This window comes from Protomyctophum parallelum, assembly GCF_964188405.1.
Source record: "Protomyctophum parallelum genome assembly, chromosome: 6".
Lineage (NCBI taxonomy): Eukaryota > Metazoa > Chordata > Actinopteri > Myctophiformes > Myctophidae > Protomyctophum > Protomyctophum parallelum.
In genome coordinates, this window is record NC_139701.1 from 47,944,568 (window position 1) to 47,968,838 (window position 24,271).

Below are 24,271 nucleotides of genomic sequence, written 5' to 3' on the forward strand. Positions count from 1 at the left end.
ATTATCTGAGACTCAACTCAGAGTAAGACTACAATGACCATGATGCTTTGCTGCACTCAGCCCCACCTTGTGGAGAGGGGGGAGGGGGCTGTCTTACTGAGACAACATGTAGTCCAGAGTCTCCAGACTACAATGACCATGATGCTTTGCTGCACTCCCCCCACCTTGTGGAGAGGGGGGAGGGGCTGTCTTACTGAGACAACATGTGTCTGCCCCTTAGAGTATATATGAATAGAGATGGCATCCGAGTTCTCCTTCCATCCACTTGCATTAAGTTGCTCAAAAGCGCATGAGGCAATTTCACTCCTCCTTCCGGGTAGGAACAGAGTGCATTCTGGGCTGGATTGCAATAGTGACTGTTTGGCCAAAATGGACAATCAGATTGCATGACCATATTAGCCATCCTACATTATGATGCAATCATGCAATGACATCACAACGGTGTAATTGTTCTTTATAAAGCCTTGTCCGATACTCTAAACATCAGTTAGAGACTTGCAACGAGGAAACCGATCTGCCTTCATCCTAACAAGTTCATCTGCAAACTAGTTGTCAACACTCATTGACGGTGGAGCTGCTGTGTGAAATGTTTCACTGGACGATACATCCGGAAGGAGAACATAGGAAGGACCAGTCTGCTGCTGTGGTGGTCGGACACGAGATCTACTGCTTTGGAGGAGACGGAAACCAGAGGGGAAGAGGTCACATTGAAGTACACGTCTTCAATACTATGTCTTTATGCTGGAGGAGGTTGACCCCAGTGACCCCTGGAACAGGAGAACCTCACCATGAGGTTCCCTCTGGGCGCTACGGCTACACAGCTGTGCTGATTGAAGATATTGTCTACCTCTGGGGAGGATATCTTTACTGCAATGTGCTTTATGCATTTGATGTTGACGCCCACAGATGGTCCAAACCACAGGTTTCTGGGACCGTTCCAAAGGGGAGGTGGTACCACTCAGCCTGTGTTTTTGGGAAGGTCATGTATATTCATGGAGGATGGACTGGGACTGAAGGGACTAATGACATGTACAAGTTGGACACCACCACGATGGTCTGGACTTTAATTAACACCAGAGGAACTCCACCTCCTGATTCAGCATATCACTCTGCTACCATCATCGGGACAAAGATGTTTGTATTTGGAGGCTGTGGGGGTCAGTACTACAACACCATCAGAGTGTTTGACACAGAGACCAACCACTGGCTGGACACACCTTCTACACAGCTTCTACCAGAAGGACGTTCCAGTCATTCAGCCTTTACCTACAATGGAGAGCTGTACATATTTGGTGGTTGGAACGGTAAGTTCTTCAATGATGTGTGGAAATTCAGTCCAGAGACCTTCTCCTGGAAGAAGGTTGAGCCCAAGGGGAAACACCCACATATGTATAGGATGTGCTGTTGCATGGTGGGAGATCGCATCATCCTCTTGGGAGGAGCCAACACCTCTGGTGACCTGTATGTCTTAGACTTCAGTCCTAGCCTCAAGACATTATGTAAGCTAGCAGTTATTCAGTACGGTCTGGAGCAGTCTGGACTCCCACACAACATCAGGTGGGAACTGGCAGCCATGCGTAGAGCGAACAGCAACTGAAAGGATAACAGTCCTCTAAACCCTCGAAGCCCAATAAAAACAAATAAAATGGTGAATAATTAATTATAACTCGGTTCTGTCATTGTGTGTAAAAAATAATACCCTAGTGGGTCCCAGAAGACCCGTAGTGGTGTGTCATTATGTGTAAAAATATCCGAGTGGGTCCCAGAAGACCCGTAGTGGTGTGTCATTATGTGTAAAAATACCCGAGTGGGTCCCAGAAGACCCGTAGTCAGTGGCGTGCACAGACATTTAAAGGGGCAGGTGCTCAAGTGAAAAAAAGGGAACCTTGTGCAGCGCATTTTGGGGCGGGAACCCATTTTGGTGCTATAGCTATTGAGTGGCGCGCTACGAGCTTGTAGGTCTGCTATTTTTTTTTTTTATCGAAGAACCACTGACATAGAAACATAGCTTTAGATTGTGGGGGGCCTAAATAATATAGTAGAAGCGTTTCTATCAAGAATTGATCAATGTCACCGCATGGTCCACACACTACAAATAACCTTTTCTTTTTTTCCCCTTTTTTTTTTAAGAGCACATTGCCAAAAGGGCAGGGGGTGCTCTAGCACCCCCGAGTGTCTATCTGTGCACGCCACTGTGTAAGGGAGTGGTTGCACCACTCAAAAACAATCTTTAGTGAACAGAAGCAGAAAGCGTACAGACAATAGGTACATAATAATACATAAAGAAAGCGTAACAGATAATAGACACAGAAAGCGTAACAGATATCTGATCCCATGCGGCGTGTCGGGTGTCATTTAGGGTCTGGCATGCAACGCGCTGACAGAGAGTGGAGCCAGTGGCAGTCGATCCACTTTACCGACGCGTCAATCCATTTTGATATCGTTTGATAGTATCGGATAGCAGTGGTGGAAAGCAACTAAGTACATTTACTTAAAGGAGAATTCCATGCTAGAATGCTTTCTTATCTTTCTTTGTAGTTGTTACGTCCCCACCAAAGAGGTCCAGGTGTTTTTTTTTGTGCAAAAACTCCTTATTGGCTATTTCCCCTACCATAAGCCCTCAATGAATTGCATTGCATTGAATGGGAATTGAATGGGGCTATGGGGTGTTGTGCTAGTTCGCTTATTTCCATCGAAAGAAGTAGTAAAGTGTGCCGCTTGGGATATTATGAAGAGAGGATATATACAAAGAAATTATAATTTTGAGCGATGGAAATAAGCAAATTAGCACCCCATAGCCCCATTAAATTCCCATTCAATTCAATGCAATTAATTGAGGGCTTATGGTAGGGGAAACAGCCAATAAGGAGCTTTTGCACAAAATAACACCTGGACCTCTTTGGTGGGGACGTAACGACTACAAAGAAAGGTAAGAAAGTCTTCTAGCATGGAATTCTCCTTTAAGTGCTGTACTTGTTGAGCGACTACAGGAGATGAATGTACAAATAAGTGGCTGAGAGGCGATGGGATGCAGGGCCAGGTTGTCAGACGCGCTCCGCAAACAACAGGGATTTTGCCGGGTCCAAAAACAATGCGTTTAAGGTGTTTTATTGAAGCTATAGGTGCATAACTCAAACGGTGCTCAAACATAAAGACAAAGTATAGCCACAGCGATCAAACGTAATCAAAGTAAATAAAAGAAAGCTAAATAAGCGGTATAAAGCGTATCACACCCCCTCTCTCTCACCGTGTGCTCAGCAGGTGAACAGGTGATGTTAACCCATTCTGACCCGAGATCAGATTCATACGAGGTTTTCCACTGGACACACACTGGTCTGATTAAAACCCGTTCTGACCCGAGATCAGATTCACACGAGGTTTTCCACTGGACACACACTGGTCTGATTAAAACCCATTCTGACCTGAGATCAGATTCTAAAAATGTCGTCTACGTCAGTCGTTCTTTGATTTTTCAAAAATAGCAGACCTACAAGCTCGTAGCGCGCCACTCGGTGGCGCGCTACGAGCTTGTAGATCTGCTATTTTTCAATAGCTAAAGCATGACATGATGCTGACACCAAAAAGGGTTCCCGTTCAGAATGGGTTACAGGACCACTTCACCACTTTTCAACCTATCTTCATAATAACAGGTCCTCACTAATAATCATGAAAAAAAAATGGCGCAATTCTTTTCTATACACTGTCTGTGTCTCATAATTATAGGAGGGCTCTGGGCAGTTCAGAAACCAGTCTTCCAGTGACATCATCGATGGGGAATACACAAGCTAATAGAAAATGCAGGCTTTTCCAGTCCTGAAAAGTTGCAATGCTATATATTATAGCTATACATGCTGGACAGCGTCAGGAAAGACACATGAAGGACAAAGGTATAGCATGGGGCCAGCAGGTCTTAATCAGACCAGTGTTGTGTCCAGTGGAAACCTCGCGTGAATCTGATCTCAGGTCAGAATGGGTTAAAAAGCCAAGACATGTTATACTTCAACCAGAAATAAATCTCAGGATTCATTGGCTTGGCTTCCCACGCCACAAGTCCACATTACAAGCACCGTTTGATCTATATACGCCCGCCTGTCACGGCCCCCGGGGGCCCTCCACTCATCTCAGGACTGAAATATAGGGAGCCGTATATAGTTGATAAACAGGATATCTTTATTTATGGGGTCCTGTCACCGGGAGAAGTTACGACGACGTGGCGATGGCGATGGGTTTTGTCAAGGACAACCTGATTACACGGCTCAAACTTCAAGCAGAAATTGGCCCTTACAACAAAACAAAAAAAGAAAAAAAAAACGTTTAAATCACGAGTGGTTGTTAAACGGTATGCGTGTCAATCTATGTGACCGGGTTCAGGTGAAGGATACAGCGATAACTGTATAGAAGAATAAGAAATATGTGCACGGCGAAAGATGAGCTCCCAGTGTTTTATTTGCTTGTTATTTCACAATGTTTTCCGGGTCAGCGGTGACCTCTCGGTGACCTCGCGTCCTCCTCACAGCCCGGCAGACTGGGATTTGGAGTTCTGAGTTAAAGTAAAAGTGAAGAAAAGGCTCCACGCTCAAAGCCACGAGGCAAATGTAGTTTTTTCCTCAACATTTTTTTTTATCCCACCATTTTTGTAGTCCATTCTTCATCTAATGTGAATTTTCCTAAGCTGTAAATCCTGGACACAAAGTACTAATCAGTGTTGTTTTTGGCAGCATTTCTATTTTAGTTTAGTCATAGTTAATGTCTTAGTGTTAGTCTAGTTTTAGTCGACTAAATGTCATAAGATTTTAGTCGACTAAATCTACAGTTGATTTAGTCGACTAAAATGTATTTTGGCGGGCCTTGATGCCGTCGTAATGAGTGTTTTTACACTTGCTGAAAATAGCTGATCTACAAGCTAACGCGACGCGTTGTAGATCAGCTATTTTCAGCATGCAACCAAGTGTAAAATGACTTATACTGGATCTCTTGTCCACTAGTCCCTTCCTAACATTTTAGTCTAGTTTTTATTTGTCGACGAAATTGTCAGTATATTTAGTCTTAGTTTTAGTCACCATAGCTTAGTTTTCATTTAGTTTCCTTTTGTTTTTGTCAGTAAAAAAAGGTAGTCGACGAACATTTTTCGTCTTAGTTTTAGTCGACGAAAACAACACTGCTGCTGGTGTAGTGATGCTGGACACAACAAATAGTTCCATGTGACAGAGGGGTCAAAGGTGAACGAATTCGGTTGCTCTACACAGTATTATGGAAATTACGCTAGTTTTGTAGATTAATTTATTTTTAATGAGTGGCCCCCCAGACCTCCACCAATTGGACCGGAACTACTTATTATTCACCAAAACCAGACCAGAACTCCGGTCTGGTTTTTGGCACTCAGCATGATCCTGATTCTCTCTCTAGACCCGATCATATCTTTAAATTAAACTCTTTAAATTTTGGGTGGGAACCCTTTTTGGTGTTATAGCATTATGTTATGCTTTAGCTATTGAAAAATTGCAGATCTACGAGCTTGTAGGTCTGCTATTTTTGAAAAATCGAAGAACGACTGACACAGAAACATGGCTTTTTCAGAACACTGTCATTTTCAAACAGACATTTTTAGAATCTGATCTCAGGTCAGAATGGGTTAAAGAATGAGCACTGGGTGTGAAAGCTAAGCAGCTGTTGTAGGTTTGATTGATTGATTGATTGATTGATTGATTTGATTGGTTGTTTATTTGTAGGTCATGAACTGGAGTCTCACCTCTTCTCTGAAACGACTGAAGTCAGCGAAGTTGTGATGCGACACCTTCTTCTTCTGTGGGGTTTTCTCCGCAGCGCTGAGGAAGTGAGGAGCCTGGTGGAGAAAGACGATGCACTTTAACTTCACATAATGACCATCAGATTCATGACAAAACAACCTGTAATGGACTTTAACTTCACATAATGACCAGCAGATTCATGACAAAACACCTGTAATGCACTTTAACTTCACATAATGACCAGCAGATTCATGACAAAACACCTGCAATGCACTTTAACTTCACATAATGACCAGCAGATTCATGACAAAACACCTGTAATGCACTTTAACTTCACATAATGACCATCAGATTCATGACAAAACACCTGCAATGCACTTTAACTTCACATAATGACCATCAGATTCATGACAAAACACCTGTAATGCACTTTAACTTCACATAATGACCAGCAGATTCATGACAAAACACCTGCAATGCACTTTAACTTCACATAATGACCAGCAGATTCATGACAAAACACCTGTAATGCACTTTAACTTCACATAATGACCAGCAGATTCATGACAAAACACCTGCAATGCACTTTAACTTCACATCATGACCAGCAGATTCATGACAAAACACCTGTAATGCACTTTAACTTCACATAATGACCAGCAGATTCATGACAAAACAACCTGTAATGCACTTTAACTTCACATAATGACCAGCAGATTCATGACAAAACACCTGCAATGCACTTTAACTTCACATCATGACCAGCAGATTCATGACAAAACACCTGCAATGCACTTTAACTTCACATAATGACCAGCAGATTCATGACAAAACACCTGCAATGCACTTTAACTTCACATCATGACCAGCAGATTCATGACAAAACACCTGCAATGCACTTTAACTTCACATAATGACCATCAGATTCATGACAAAACAACCTGTAATGGACTTTAACTTCACATAATGACCAGCAGATTCATGACAAAACACCTGTAATGCACTTTAACTTCACATAATGACCAGCAGATTCATGACAAAACACCTGCAATGCACTTTAACTTCACATAATGACCAGCAGATTCATGACAAAACACCTGTAATGCACTTTAACTTCACATAATGACCAGCAGATTCATGACAAAACACCTGCAATGCACTTTAACTTCACATAATGACCAGCAGATTCATGACAAAACACCTGTAATGCACTTTAACTTCACATAATGACCAGCAGATTCATGACAAAACAACCTGTAATGCACTTTAACTTCACATAATGACCAGCAGATTCATGACAAAACACCTGCAATGCACTTTAACTTCACATAATGACCAGCAGATTCATGACAAAACACCTGCAATGCACTTTAACTTCACATAATGACCAGCAGATTCATGACAAAACACCTGCAATGCACTTTAACTTCACATAATGACCAGCAGATTCATGACAAAACACCTGCAATGCACTTTAACTTCACATAATGACCAGCAATTTCATGACAAAACACCTGTAATGCACTTTAACTTCACATAATGACCAGCAGATTCATGACAAAACACCTGCAATGCACTTTAACTTCACATAATGACCAGCAGATTCATGACAAAACACCTGCAATGCACTTTAACTTCACATAATGACCAGCAGATTCATGACAAAACAACCTGTAATGCACTTTAACTTCACATAATGACCAGCAGATTCATGACAAAACACCTGTAATGCACTTTAACTTCACATAATGACCAGCAGATTCATGACAAAACACCTGTAATGCACTTTAACTTCACATAATGACCATCAGATTCATGACAAAACACCTGTAATGCACTTTAACTTCACATCATGACCAGCAGATTCATGACAAAACACCTGTAATGCACTTTAACTTCACATAATGACCAGCAGATTCATGACAAAACACCTGCAATGCACTTTAACTTCACATAATGACCAGCAGATTCATGACAAAACAACCTGTAATGCACTTTAACTTCACATGATGACCAGCAGATTCATGACAAAACACCTGCAATGCACTTTAACTTCACATAATGACCAGCAGATTCATGACAAAACACCTGCAATGCACTTTAACTTCACATAATGACCAGCAGATTCATGACAAAACAACCTGTAATGCACTTTAACTTCACATAATGACCAGCAGATTCATGACAAAACACCTGCAATGCACTTTAACTTCACATAATGACCAGCAGATTCATGACAAAACACCTGTAATGCACTTTAACTTCACATAATGACCAGCAGAGTCATGACAAAACACCTGTAATGCACTTTAACTTCACATAATGACCAGCAGATTCATGACAAAACACCTGCAATGCACTTTAACTTCACATAATGACCAGCAGATTCATGACAAAACAACCTGTAATGCACTTTAACTTCACATAATGACCAACAGATTCATGACAAAACACCTGTAATGCACTTTAACTTCACATAATGACCAGCAGAGTCATGACAAAACACCTGTAATGCACTTCAACTTCACATAATGACCAACAGATTCATGACAAAACACCTGTAATGCACTTTAACTTCACATAATGACCAGCAGAGTCATGACAAAACACCTGTAATGCACTTCAACTTCACATAATGACCAACAGATTCATGACAAAACACCTGTAATGCACTTTAACTTCACATAATGACCAGCAGATTCATGACAAAACACCTGTAATGCACTTTAACTTCACATAATGACCAGCAGATTCATGACAAAACACCTGCAATGCACTTTAACTTCACATAATGACCAGCAGATTAATGACAAAACAACCTGTAATGCACTTTAACTTCACATAATGACCATCAGATTCATGACAAAACACCTGTAATGCACTTTAACTTCACATAATGACCAGCAGATTCATGACAAAACACCTGTAATGCACTTTAACTTCACATAATGACCAGCAGAAAGCTTCATGACAAACCAGGGGTCATCATCAATATGTATGTACACGGACAAATATGTCCGTGACCTGGTCTTGCTCTTTATGTAAACACTAATTTTGTATGTCTGGGGCAAAACAGTATATCTTTTTAACTACACATATGACCAACAGATGGCTTCATGATAAAACACCTGTAATGTACACTGTGAAGCTTCATGATAAAACACCTGTAATGTACACTGTGAAGCTTCATGATAAAACACCTGTAATGTACAATGTGAAGCTTCATGATAAAACACCTGTAATGTACACTGTGAAGCTTCATGATAAAACACCTGTAATGTACACTGTGAAGCTTCATGATAAAACACCTGTAATGTACACTGTGAAGCTTCATGATAAAACACCTGTAATGTACACTGTGACGCCTCATGATAAAACACCTGTAATGTACACTGTGAAGCTTCATGATAAAACACCTGTAATGTACACTGTGAAGCTTCATGATAAAACACCTGTAATGTACACTGTGAAGCTTCATGATAAAACACCTGTAATGTACACTGTGAAGCTTCATGATAAAACACCTGTAATGTACACTGTGAAGCTTCATGATAAAACACCTGTAATGTACACTGTGAAGCTTCATGATAAAACACCTGTAATGTACACTGTGACGCCTCATGATAAAACACCTGTAATGTACACCTGTAATGTACACTTAATGCAAGTGGATTCCTCCTCCCATCCACTTGCATTAAGTTGCTCAAAAGCGCATGAGGCGATTTCACTCCTATAGGAACAAGTGCATTCTGGGATGGATTACCCCAATAACATGAACGCGCTGGTCGTTGACTATCATTGTGCCGTTTGTGCGCGTTCACGTATGAAACATAAAGCGTTCACGTGTCATGGCCCCCAATAATAACATGAACGTGCGCAATGATAGTCAACGGAGCAGCGCTGGCTCGAGCTGCAATGACAACATTCGGCCACTATGTCCATTTCGCCCTCAGGGTTTCCTCCGGGTGCCGTCTCTATTCATATATATACTCTAAGGTGTGGACGCTAGGGCTGTCCCCGACTAAGGATTTGTATAGTCGACTGATAGATGAATAAATTAGCTGTTTTTTTTTTTTTTTTTTGCCCCAAAAAAATTGTATATAAAAATACAATATTTACAAAAATATACAAAAATATTGTATTATTCCACTAGGTCTGTGGGGGACATAAACACATTTGAACATTCTGACTGTTCAAATCTTTCTTTTTAACAACTGAGAGGCTTGTCATTAGCCAGATTGAGCACAGCAGGTGAGATTGAGATTCTGGAGTCTATCAGGCCAGCACACTGTGCGATTCAAGTCACAGGCAGTGGCACATTGCCACACAGGCAGACACACTCCAGATGCACATTGGAGATTTGAACAGTCAGAATGTTCAAATGTGTTTATGTCCCCCACAGACCTAGTGGAATAATACAATATTTTTGTATATTTTTGTAAATATTGTATATTTATATACAATGTTTTTGGGCAAAAAAAAAAAAAAAAAAAAAAAAAATCTTTTTTTTTTTTTTTTTTTTTTTTTTTTTTAGTCGACTATGAGGTGGTCAGTCGACTGAGACCCGTTCCGATCGATTAGTCGACTATTCGACTAATCGAGGTCAGCCCTAGTGGACGCATGAGAAAGCGATGCAGTTGTAGCTCAAGTCCAGTTCTTTGAGACTCAAGGTTTTAAAGGTTTTATGACATTCATTTTCATTTCTTTTTCTTTTTTCTTTTAGGTTCTATTTCGTCCCTGCTGACCGCCAGAGGCGGTGCTTTAAGCACTGAATACGTCCCTTCGCGCATGCGCAGTCGAGTATTTTATACCAACAATGTCGGTTGACCCCGTGATGACCCGGAGTCGTCTATAACTTCCGGCAGTCGTCCGGGGCTCAGTCCCTAATTTCTTCTCGCTTTGCGCAAGTTGTACATAGCACAGAGTTCTACAGCAGAATTAAACTGCACGATAACAGAACTATTGCTTTGCTACTACTAAGTCGCCGGTAGTCCCGCGACCATTGTTGGTCGGAGCTGTGACGCGTGCGTTCGCCCTCCAGGGACTGCGACTTAATACTACTATTATTGTATCGTTTTCGAGTGGAGCTGGGCTTCACATCGTCTTCTTTCCCCGTGGGAACAAGGTAAGCAGACAACCCCTGTTCGCATAGGCTGCGTGCGCGCTGCTTCCCTGCAACACACACGGTCGCGTGCTACAAACGGCGACCTGAGCGTCCCGTTTTAGCACCCGTCAAAGTTGAACGGATAGCTCGTTCTCTTTGACAGCTTACGCTGTCTTGTTTTCCCACGAAGGCTGCGCCGCAGTGCTGGTGACGGCAAGCGTTAGCACTACCCGCTCCCAGCACGTGAGTCGACGCTAGTATTATTTGTTTACTACTTACCTATACTACTTATACTTATACTACTTATACTTATAAGTGTACTTATCTACTGCTATATTACTCTGCCTCTCTGAGCGAGTCTTTGCTGGCACTGGCCAGCTATATAGCACCGCCGCGTGCTACAAACGGCGACCTGAGCGTCCCGTTTAGCACCCGTCAAAGTGAACGGATAGCTCGTTCTCTTTGACAGCTTACGCTGTCTTGTTTTCCCACGAAGGCTGCGCCGCAGTGCTAGTGACGGCAAGCGTTAGCGCTACCCGCTCCCAGCACGTGAGTCGACGCTATTATTATTTGCTTACTACTTATACTTATACTACTTATACTTATACTTATACTACTTATAAGTGTACTTATTTACTGCTATATTACTCTGCCTCTCTGAATGAGTCTTTGCTGGCACTGGCCAGCTATATAGCACCACCGCGAGGTTACGTCAGTAACCCCGGTTATATGAATTGGCTTGACTGATTTAGTCACTTGTTCTCATAGTGTACTTTAATTTCGGCACAGAGCCATTGCCACTTTATAGGTTGGTTTTTCTGAAATTATATATATATAACTATATCATTATATATATATCATATATACTGGTCTCTGCTAGAGCACCCCTTACCTGGCATAGGCGGCGTGCGCGCCCCCTCCCTCCAGCTAAGCGGCCTTTAGCAGCTACAGTAGCCTCTACTGGCACAGGCAGCGTCCGCGCTCCCTTCCTACCAGTTTACGGCTCCACCCCTAGCGACCACTAGCGTCCGCGCTCTGGGCTACATCTGCGGGTTTCCAATGGACGAACCCCGCCACCACCTGTGCACCTCCTGCCAGGCTCCTCTGCGGCCAGAGGATGGGCATGACCTCTGCCCTGGGTGCCTTGGCCCCCAACATCTGAGGGAGGCACTCGGTGACAACCCATGTCACGTGGACGCAGGAGGGTCCAATCTCTCTCGCCGGTAATGAAGGCTAACAAAACCCTCCCCGGACAGAAGATACGTTATCGTTTAAAGCGGCGCTATCCCCGCTAAACAGACGTTCATATGATATCATATACTTATCATGGCATAACCTCCTGTGTGTGGGTAAAGGCTGCGTTCGCGCCGCCTCCCTGCTCTGCATACGAGGTCTGTTCGACTGTGAACGCTAGCGCTTATTATAAGCGACTATAAGACTTGCCGAAGGATAAGAACACTGTCATATTACCTTCGTTTGTTAAACACGCTACTTTTTAAGCTTTGTTTAGCCCCTGCTGGTGATGGCAAGAGCCTTGCTGGCCAAAGCCATATACCGATATTGGCAGCATTCAAGCTTAACTGCTTTTGCGAATAGCTGTATTGTTGTTATTATCAGCCCGGTACAGGAGCAGCTTCCTGCGTCCTCCCAGGGTATTGATGTTGCTACCAGTATAGTTTGTAGCAAAATAGTATTAACAGCTACTGGTGTACATAGCCTGTCTGGTTGTTAACCCAGCTGGCCCCCAGTAGTGGGCCTAGCTGAAGCTGCTACCAGTATGTCTGGAGCTCAAAGCTCCATTAACAGTTTTTTGCATATACAGTGGGTGCAACCTGGTTTGTTCCCACAGGTCGGATTAGTGCCCCTGGGTACCTGTAGGTCCTATTAGCCCAGCTGGTCCCCAGCACAGAGTATCTGGCGCTGCTGACAGCGTAGCTCACAGCTGCTACCAGTAGCTTAAAGTTAAAGCTGTTTATGAACAGGCTATAGCTTGTCTTGTTTTTTAGTAGCCTAGCTGGTCTCCAGCATAGCTCTCTAACTGGCGCTGCTACCTGTAGTTGTAGCCCAAGCGCTTATTATACTATTGAAGATAAAAAGCTATCTGTATATAGCTTGCCTTACTGTTTGTTGGCCCAGCTGGTACAGGGCAGGCAGCGTATGCGCTCCGCTCCTCCAGCATACGGCCAGCTTGATGTTACTTACTACTAATCGTTTGTTAGCTCAAGCATTTATTAACAGCTATTGGTGTATAGCTTGTTATGTTCATTAGCTGCAGCTGATACAGGCAGCGTACGCGCTCCCTTCCTTCAGCAGGTGGCCCCTATCGGTGGAGCTATCGGTTGTAGCCTTTTCTCCAAAACTAGCTTGTGTCGGTTTATTTAACCGAACCTGGCTGGGGTAGGCAGCGGTAGCGCTCCCTCCTCCCAGCATGAATGCGTAGTAGTGCACACGTGACTAGTGTATTGGAAGTGTCTTTTGTTTCGCTCTGGACTAGCAAACATAAATAATAATGCACTGGAGTTTGGATAAGCGTCATAGTGCCGTGATAAACGGTCACATAGGAAACACTACAGCTGCTACATAGCAGCGTCCAAACCTTGACTGAAGGCTACTTTATTATCATAAATTATAAGTAAGCCTCCGCCGGGGGTACAGGTAGCGTAAAGCTCCCCTCCCCCACCGCGACCATGCAGGTCGCACAGTCTATCTAACAGCAACGTTCGTGTGCTGTTTCTATGATGCACTTTACATCATGGTTGAATCTCAAAGTGCTGCAATGAGCATTTGCATAAACGTAAATGCATATTCACATGCTGCGGCAGGTATAGCAGCATTCAGTTTTTCGATTAAGTCATTATATGCCGATCTAAGTTAAAGCCTCTGCTGGCACAGGCAGCGTACGCGCCCCCTCCCTGCAGCATATGGCCAACACCTAGCAAACCAGTAGCGTCCGCGCCCTGGGCTAGTTGGGACTGGTGTGCACCGGCCGGTCCAAAGGAACCGGTGCCACCACAACGGAGAGCACCCACTTTCGTACCTCGAAAGCCTCTGCTGGTACAGACAGCGTATGCGCTCCCTCAAGCATATGGCCAACACCTAGCAACCAGTAGCGTCCGCGCCCTGGGCTAGTTGGGACTTGTGTGCACCGGCCGGTCCAGAGTAACCGGTGCCACCACAATGGAGAGCTCCCACTTTTGTACCTCGTGTGAAGCTCTCCTTCAGCCGTGAGCCGACCTTGGTCCTGCCCCGCGTGCCAGGAGGAAAAGGTCTGACCGCTGACTACAGCAGATCCGAGAGGGCTCAGCTATCTGCAGAGTTGGCCCGCATGAGGGCCATGCTCACTTCAGATAACACCTAGGCACCTCGGAGGGTGCCGAAGCGCCTACCTCTCCGATGCCACAACTGACTCGAGGTTGATGTGCTCTCCCCGACAGCTTAAGCTACGCACTTCCATGACTATGAGGAAGATGCAGAAGGCGGTGCCTCCCAGGCATCAGAGCCGGCCTCCCACTTCTCAGCTCATGCGCATAGCCGTGGAACGCATACTAAAGCAGGCAGTCGGCTCCTCCAAGCGCCTTCTTCTTGCTGTCTTCGCCGTCCCCCACGCCTGTACCTGAGACAGCTACAGGCCTGCCGGGCGAACGATCAGGGCCCTCTCCCATCTCTATACCGATGGTGAAATCCTGGCAGCCCTGCCCTGATTGGGAAAAGTGTCCTGAGACAACCCGTTGCGACGTGACACTTTAATAGATTTGAACGCACAAGGCGATAAGGGCTGGCCTGGGTTACATGCCAGCCACCAAGCCTGTCATTGCATCCCTCATTGTGTTCCCCAACGAGGCCCGGCGGCAGAACGCTAGGTGACCTCGACCCCAGTGCAGGAGCACAGACAACCTGCTCACTGGGGCCTCCCGTTCACACTTAATAGTGGCAACGTTAATACTGGCTCAGTCACCTTTGGTGTGTCACTGGAGGCATTGGCGTCATGTCCTCAGAGCGTGGGCGGCTGATGTCCATCGTATCTCTAGCCCGTCGCCAAGTCGGGTTTTCACAGTCAAGCTTGACTGATGAGCCTAGGCCAACTCTCCGTAGTCTCCCTGAGGAGCCAGGAGCACTAGGTGGTTCAGCCGGGCGAGAATCGCCGGAGCGAACCATCCAGGGGGGGAAGACCAGGCTGCAGCTTGCAGGCCTACGACACATCCCGCCTCCCAAAGGGCCGAGCTCCAACATTGATGAAATCATCTTGACTGCCCTCGGAGCTCGCGTATCACCGCCGGCCCACACTAGAGGCCAGCGTGTTCCCTGGCGTCCCACGCAGGGACCTGACTGTGACTGTGACTTTCCGGGCTGTGCAGTGCCTTCTGACGCCAGCCCCCCATATCCGGCGGGTCAAAATGGCCATTATCAGCAACATGACGAGAGCCCTACTATCAGACCAGGAGTGATGTGTCCTCCTGCCCAAGGGCGCAACAGAGGCTGTATATCCTCAGTCACACTAAGGGAAGTCCGATCTACATACTTCCTCGTGACGCAAGACAGACGGGTGTCGACATGTCTTGAATCTGATGGGACCCATATGAAGTTTATGCCAGTCTACTGGGCCGAACACGGCAATGTGCTGGAGCGGCAAGTGGTGCGCTCCGCTCTATAGCACACATTCTCATACTCATGGGACCTTAACCGGGTACTGGACGCCCTGTGCGGGCCTACCTTCGAACCCTTGGCACAGGCAGAGCTGAAGTGGGTGTCATGCAAGACAGCCCTTCTCCTGGCCATTACATTGGCAAAGCGTGTCAGTGAACTGCACGCTCTGTCAGTCAGCGAATCATGTCTGAGGTGGAACGCAGACGGCTCGGGGGTCACGCTGTGGCCAAACATAGCATTCCTCCCGAAGGTGCTGTCGCAGGCTCACCTCAACCGGCCTATCAGGCTGGCTCGATTCAACCCCCCACCTGGGGAGCTGACAGACAAACTGGAGCTGTTGTGCCCAGTCCGGGCCCTGAGAGCCTACATTGAAGCTACTGCACGCATCAGGCGAGCAGAGCAGCTGTTCTTTTGCCATAGTGGTGTGAACAAAGGCGGCGCTCCCTCCAAGCAGCGCCTGTCCCACTGGATTGTAGACACAATCAGCCACGCCTATGAGGCAAGTAACCTCCCCGTACCATCAGGGGTACGGTGCCACTCTACAAGGAGCATTTCCACATCATGGGCTGCCATGAGAGGGGTGCCCTTGGAGGACATTTGTGCCGCCGCCTCATGGGCTTCGGCAGGCACTTTCTCAAGGTACTACAGGGTGAATGTTGCCACTCCCCACCCAGTGGACGTGGCCCTCTTCCCCGAATCCTCCGGTTCTACCCTTTGAGGTCTGTAACCAGGATTCCTCGTGACTTGGCTGGTATAAGTCATTCAGTGCTTAAAGCACCGCCTCTGGCGGTCAGCAGGGACGAAATAGAACGATAGTTACGTATGTAACTACGGTTCTATGAGTCCTGAATGACCGCCAGAGGCACTCTTGTCACTCAGAATCCTCGTGTTCTCGCGAGAAGATTCTGTAGGGACTGAGCCCCGGACGACTGCCGGAAGTTATAGACGACTCCGGGTCATCACGGGGTCAACCGACATTGTTGGTATAAAATACTCGACTGCGCATGCGCGAAGGGACGTATTCAGTGCTTAAAGCACCGCCTCTGGCGGTCATTCAGGACTCATAGAACCGTAGTTACATACGTAACTATCGTTTTATGACCTCAATTACACCCAAAAAAACCTGAACTTTGAACATTCAGTGGATTTTCTGTGGTATGACGTTTTCTTTGGGGTTTGGAAGCCTTTTGAGCTACAATGAAAACAGGCAACACAGTGAAAACAGTGACATCTGCTGGCAAATCCCATTGACATATATGGGATTTGCAGTAAGTGATGTCACTTACTGCCGGCAAATCAGAGCACCTGTTTGAGCCAGAAAACCCCAGATCACAGAAAATCTACTGAATGTTAAAAGTTCATGTTTTTTTGGGTGCAATTGAGATTAGAAAACCTAAAAAAAACCAGAACAATTCCAAAACCTTTTTTTTAATGTCACAATCCCTTTAAATAAAAGTACAGTTCTTTGAGACTCAAGGTTTTAAATAAAAGTCCAGTTCTTTGAGACTCAAGGTTTTAAATAAAAGTCCAGTTCTTTGAGACTCAAGGTTTTAAATAAAAGTCCAGTTCTTTGAGACTCAAGGTTTTAAATAAAAGTCCAGTTCTTTGAGACTCAAGGTTTTAAATAAAAGGCCTGTGAATACCTGTGTGACCGAAGGCCTGGGGGGCAGGGCAGGAGGAGGGGGCAGCCATCCACTTTTTATCCCTGGAAGCACACGCACACACACGCACACACACGCACACACACACACAAACACACACAAACACACACGCGCACCTCAACAAACTTTAAAACAACAGCGTTACGGCGTCAATCGCTTCTATTGTGAGTTCAGGTATTCGCATGTCTCTCTCAAAACACGACGTTCCTAGGGTCATTGTTTTCAATAACCACAAGCGAGAAATTCCAGGAACTTCAGAGCCTTGGGTGTTTTTTTTTTTTCTCCGTCCGCCAACCCAGCCCCGATCGATGGGAGCGTCGACTCCCCGGCCGTCCAGGAAGTAAACAATATAGACATGCAATGATGCAACCCTTCTCCGGTTGCCCTTTTGTTATGATGAGAACAGAAGCCTGACATAAACAACATATAACAGCCGATCCCTTCCCTGAGGACGTTTAATGTTCTCTGACATAACAGCAGGGTGGGATTCCCCCTCATGGAAACACAACACTACGATGTGATCGGACCGTCCCGTGTGGCACATGGGGCAGCACAGCCTGAAACACAAACACAACACTATGATGGGATATTTTTGTAGATATTTTTTTTACCCCTCTATCACACAGAACCATGTTTTTTGCGCCCAAAAAATGTAATAGTTCCATGTGATGGAGGGGTCAAAGTCGAACGAAAGTCGCGCTAATATTTTAGAAATAGGCCAACGATACAAATTACGTTCGTTTTGTGAACTAATTTACTTTTACTGCGTGGCCCCCACAGTGCCCCCCGCACAAAATGACCAGAACCACTTAATATTCACTAAAACCAGAGCAGAACTCTCACCACGGGACTCGGGCAATCAATTAATACAGTTGCAACCACTATATTAATGGCAAGTATTTCATACAACTTAAGTTAAAAAAATCGGAACTATCCCTTTAAGGGAGGACTTTCAATGGCATTTACAAAACAAACATCCTACTATAAATGTGCTGCTTACGTCTCTGTCTGACAGTCTGCGTGTGTGTGTGTGTGTGTGTGTGTGTGTGTACGGTTGTAATGCACGTGAAACCGTTTTCCCCACCGACTTCAAATTCGACACACACGTTCCACACCCCCGCAGGGAGTGCAGTGCCCGGTATCGAGTCGGTCGGACCCACGGTTCTCCAGAACCGCCAACCACCACAAAAGGCCTCTGTCCAGGCTCTGACAGTGGGCCTAATCAGCCTCTGCCTCAGCCAATCGATTGCCATGGCAACCCCACACTTGCCAATTGATTACTTAACTCTTCAGACACAGGCAGACGGACAGATACAGAGATATCCATGTGGGACCAGGGGGGGGGGGGGGGGGGCAGTCAGACAGATATTTTGTGAAGCCACTAAGGAAAGTTCATATAATGGCCTGTTGTGGCACTGTCATTGGACCCAAAAAAACCCATAGCCCCATAGAGGTCCATGTATTTGGGCCCAACTTCACCTAGAGACTGTAATACCTTAATAAACCTACCTGTCTACCTGTCTTAATGTAAACGAAGTCCACACCCACAACACCAGAGGGAGTGCAACAAACCATGTACAACCCAGATTCGGCACAAACAAGGGACTAAATTATTTTCGCTCCTATGCCACCAAAATGTGGAACGCCCTACCAACAGTCATTAAGACATGTGAATCCCTTGACTCCTTCAAAACCGCTCTCAAAGGGCACCTACGGACGGCTGCAATTCGAAACTGGCCTCTGTAAAATCGGAAATAAAAACCAACGAAGAAGAAGGGGGGGAAGTCCCGCCTCGTTGTCTGGGCCAGCCAATGGCCAAACTGGGCCCAAACGGATCTAGAAAGATGGCAACTTACAATTCAAGGACTGACTGGCTTCATCTTACGTCCATATCAGACCCGGGGAACGCTTTGTCCATATTTCTTTTTTACAGTCTATGTGTGGGACACAGACAGACAGTTAAAATGGGTGGTATGACAACGGGTATTATTAGGTTCCCAAGTAGGCCGGTGGGCGACGGGCACGTATAGTAGGTCTAGTTGAACTAAAGACAAATATTAAACCTGTATATAGGAGGGGGTAATAAAAAAGCTGATCTACAACATCTAAAATGCGTCGTGATGTGACACATTGTGACCTTGTAGATCTGCCTTTTTTTACACCGTTTGAATAGGACTTAAGTATCTGGACACATGTGGGTGGGTGGGTGTGCTCTGGTAAGGAATGGTACCTTGAGCGCCGCCCTGCTGGAAGAGCTTGTTGAGGTCCAGAGAGGAGGCTCTGGAGTGGCTCTTCTTCTGGGGGCGGGGTGGCGGTGTGGGGGGCTCGTTCTCCGCTTTCTTCATGGCGTCATCGATGGACGTGCTGGAGTAGGACCTGGCAACCACGTGACAACATGACATGTTATACTTCTTCATGGAGCAGGACCTGGCAACCACGTGACAACATGACATGTTATACTACTTCATGGAGTAGGGCCTGGCAACCACGTGACAACATGACATGTTATACTTCTTCATGGAGTAGGACCTGGCAACCACGTGACAACATGACATGTTATACTTCTTCATGGAGTAGGACCTGGCAACCACGTGACAACATGACATGTTATACTTCTTCATGGAGTAGGACCTGGCAACCACGTGACAACATGTTATACACTTCTTCATGGAGTAGGACCTGGCAACCAGTAAGGCTCTATCCAACGTCGAGGCTGCCATTACCTACTGGCGATATGTGGAACTGCAGCACGCTGATGGAGGTGGACGGACATTCAGTGACGTCACGTGCGTAACGTCGACCTTTATCCTTTTATAACTATGAGTATAGGACCTGGCAACAACGCAACGACAACATATACTTATACATGGAGTATAGGACCTGGCAACAACATAACAACATATTACACACTTCTTCCACTGCGCAAAAAGCATGGAATACGGTGGAGTATATATTCCAGGAAACACCGGGTAAATGTACCAACAAACTCTGGTAAACTCCCGAAATGTACCGTCTGTCACAGTCAAAGACTATATTGTCATTCATTGTACAGTCTAGGACCGTCTTGTATTTCTATGTATTGTTCCCTGGTCTAGTTTTCATGGTTCTATGTTTGTTTGCTCCAGCTGTGTCTCATTTTGTAATCAACCCTCATGTGTGTATATCAGTCTTGTTCCCCAGTCAGTCCTTGTTGAGGCATTGTATCCTGTCACCTGTTTCAGTCTGTTTCAAGTTGTTCATGTTCACCTGTCTTCTGAATTAAAAGACCAATTCTTGGTTTTTAACACTACATGCCTGGGCTGTCCTGCATGCGTTTGGGTCCTTACCTCACCTACACATGACACCATCACCCCCTATATTACTGTATATGCCCGCTAAACGTGAGGTTTGCGGGCAAATAAATGACCCTTAGTTAGAGGTTAGAAGGACCCTGGCACAAGATAACAGCAACATGGGTGTTATACACTGGCTTTTCATTGTACTCCAGCACCCCCTGCTGGTGGACAGGAGAACATTTTGACATGTCTGTCAGAGCGTGCTGAATGCAGAATGCACAGCGAGTGAGTTGACAGATAGACACAACATGACGAGACAGCAAAAACCTATTGTAGTTTCACCTGCACCAGGTTTAAAGAAATCTAACCCAAACAGCAACACAATAAGAGTCACATACTGTTATTATGATTAACTCGCTTAACTAGGTCCTAAATAAGTCATTATTAGGCCAATTATACCCGAATAAGACCTGAGCACCTTCCAGCGCCCCTGGTGTATGTCATCATCAAACAGCAGACCCTCTAAGACCCGTATTAATTTCTACTTGCAAAAAATAGATTTCAACCTTACTACTACTTTGTACTACTAGGACTAAGACTAATATGTTAAAAAAAATAGTTTTGAAAGTTTGATGAAAAATGTATAATAATTATATAATATAATAAATTAATAATTTACATTTGGGGGATATCTTTCACAATAATGAATAAAACATGTTCTCTAGACATTCTAATGATCACAAAAAAACATATATTACAATTATTGTACCTACTTTTATTAGGGTAAAGGTCAAAAGTCTTAAAAATTAATAAAGTTAAAAAATGTTCAAAATTGCACAGACTCCAGACATTTTTAATTTGTGTGAATTTCAGCCTCTGTGGGGGGTATTTATATGCAAATATCATGACCAATGGCATTGAAATGGCATTGCAATGAACATCACTGATGACGTTTAGGTGAAAAAAAGAACAGAAAGAAATCATAATAATTTAGTAATTAATTAAAATAAAATTGTTGCTAAAAAGCAACGCTGGGTCTTAGAGGGTTAAAAAACATGGAAATTGAGACAAGCACACATTCACATCATGCTCCCTAGACCTACAGTATGTCTATCTCCAGTGTTTTTTCCTCTGCTGTGTTTTTCAGCAAGGCACACTGTTTTCAAACGGCTCTAACTGGGAAACGCCATCGTGTGCAAATGGAATATCTGTTTCCTGTGAACACAGCAGCACACATGCCCGTGGCGTGGGTTGTGTCGACCGGGGGAGCGATACAAATTAATTTATTGAATTAAAACAATTAAAGCGCAAATAACATGCATTTTAAAACTGCTTTTAATATTTAATATCATATTGTCTATGTCCCTCAAAGTTATTTCTAATGGTTTGAGCCTCAATCACCACTCTGATACAACCAGGCCTTGTCATTTCTTTCTGGACTTTGAAAGCAGTTTTAGCTGCAGTACCACAATGTCCTGAGGTGGTGGGGGAGCTGATATGCAGATTATTAAATATTTGAGTCATTATAATACTGATGCTAGATAAACCCAGGCTTGTTTCCATTCCATGCCAGCTTGGAAAATCAACAATGGTGGACATTGTAAACAAAGTGGAAATGCAAATTTGGAACTGAAGACTGAAGAAGAGGAGGAATTATATAAGTAGGGTGACATTGATGACATCACGATGAGGCCAAAATCAGTTGAGCTGTTCCTGAGAGCAATTTCCATTAAAACACCCATATGATATGAAAGCCTGATTGTTCAAAATTGGTTATTTGTGGGGATTGGAAACACATATGGGAGCCCCAAAAACACAAAAGAAATTAAAAAAGTTGAATTTTATGTTATAGGTCCTTTAAACACTGAAAAGGCAAAAAGCCTGGCAATAAAGGGAGAACATGGCGTGAAATATATCTGGCCCTCTAGAGGAGATGAAATGGTATTCAGTGAGGGGGAAATAGATCTGGCCCTCTAGAGGAGATGAAATGGTATTCAGTGAGGGGGAAATAGATCTGGCCCTCTAGAGGAGATGAAATGGTATTCAGTGAGGGGGAAATAGATCTGGCCCTCTAGAGGAGATGAAATGGTATTCAGTGAGGGGGGAAATAGATCTGGCCCTCTAGAGGAGATGAAATGGTATTCAGTGAGGGGAAATAGATCTGGCCCTCTAGAGGAGATGAAATGGTATTCAGTGAGGGGAAATAGATCTGGCCCTCTAGAGGAGATGAAATGGTATTCAGTGAGGGGGGAAATAGATCTGGCCCTCTAGAGGAGATGAAATGGTATTCAGTGAGGGGGAAATAGATCTGGCCCTCTAGAGGAGATGAAATGGTATTCAGTGAGGGGGAAATAGATCTGGTCCTCTAGAGGAGATGAAATGGTATTCAGTGAGGGGGAAATAGATCTGGCCCTCTAGAGGAGATGAAATGGTATTCAGTGAGGGGGAAATAGATCTGGCCCTCTAGAGGAGATGAAATGGTATTCAGTGAGGGGGGAAATAGATCTGGCCCTCTAGAGGAGATTAAATGGTATTCAGTGAGGGGGAAATAGATCTGGCCCTCTAGAGGAGATGAAATGGTATTCAGTGAGGGGGAAATAGATCTGGCCCTCTAGAGGAGATGAAATGGTATTCAGTGAGGGGGAAATAGATCTGGTCCTCTAGAGGAGATGAAATGGTATTCAGTGAGGGGGAAATAGATCTGGCCCTCTAGAGGAGATGAAATGGTATTCAGTGAGGGGGAAATAGATCTGGCCCTCTAGAGGAGATGAAATGGTATTCAGTGAGGGGGGAAATAGATCTGGCCCTCTAGAGGAGATGAAATGGTATTCAGTGAGGGGGAAATAGATCTGGCCCTCTAGAGGAGATGAAATGGTATTCAGTGAGGGGGAAATAGATCTGGCCCTCTAGAGGAGATGAAATGGTATTCGGTGAGGGGGAAATAGATCTGGCCCTCTAGAGGAGATTAAATGGTATTCGGTGAGGGGGAAATAGATCTGGCCCTCTAGAGGAGATGAAATGGTATTCAGTGAGGGGGAAATAGATCTGGTCCTCTAGAGGAGATGAAATGGTATTCAGTGAGGGGGAAATAGATCTGGCCCTCTAGAGGAGATGAAATGGTATTCAGTGAGGGGGAAATAGATCTGGCCCTCTAGAGGAGATGAAATGGTATTCAGTGAGGGGGAAATAGATCTGGCCCTCTAGAGGAGATGAAATGGTATTCAGTGAGGGGGAAATAGATCTGGTCCTCTAGAGGAGATGAAATGGTATTCAGTGAGGGGGAAATAGATCTGGCCCTCTAGAGGAGATGAAATGGTATTCAGTGAGGGGGAAATAGATCTGGCCCTCTAGAGGAGATGAAATGGTATTCAGTGAGGGGGAAATAGATCTGGTCCTCTAGAGGAGATGAAATGGTATTCAGTGAGGGGGAAATAGATCTGGTCCTCTAGAGGAGATGAAATGGTATTCAGTGAGGGGGAAATAGATCTGGCCCTCTAGAGGAGATGAAATGGTATTCAGTGAGGGGGGAAATAGATCTGGCCCTCTAGAGGAGATGAAATGGTATTCAGTGAGGGGGAAATAGATCTGGCCCTCTAGAGGAGATGAAATGGTATTCAGTGAGGGGGAAATAGATCTGGCCCTCTAGAGGAGATGAAATGGTATTCAGTGAGGGGGAAATAGGTTTCCACATTTCTAATGATTTTACCTCGTCCTACTTCTCGTCTTCATCTGTGGACCCAGGTCATTGGGAGGCTCTGTGAAGACATGGATGGACACTACATTTCATTATTATATTATAAATCAAAATTGCCTTCCCTAGCTAACCCTTTTCACTGTCTT

The 24,271-nt window shown here is 44.8% G+C and overlaps 1 protein-coding gene across 1 annotated transcript in view; it reads right to left on the reverse strand.

Moving 5' to 3' along the window:
* LOC310860049 (ralBP1-associated Eps domain-containing protein 2-like) overlaps positions 1-24,271 on the reverse strand; it is a gene marked incomplete at both ends in the record, with an annotated part of 95,780 nt that overhangs the window by 26,940 nt on the left and 44,569 nt on the right. The window contains 3 exon segments of the mRNA XM_083766810.1: positions 5,750-5,842; positions 17,139-17,200; positions 19,387-19,583. Of these exon segments, the coding sequence (XP_083622936.1) occupies positions 5,750-5,842; positions 17,139-17,200; positions 19,387-19,583 (352 nt within the window).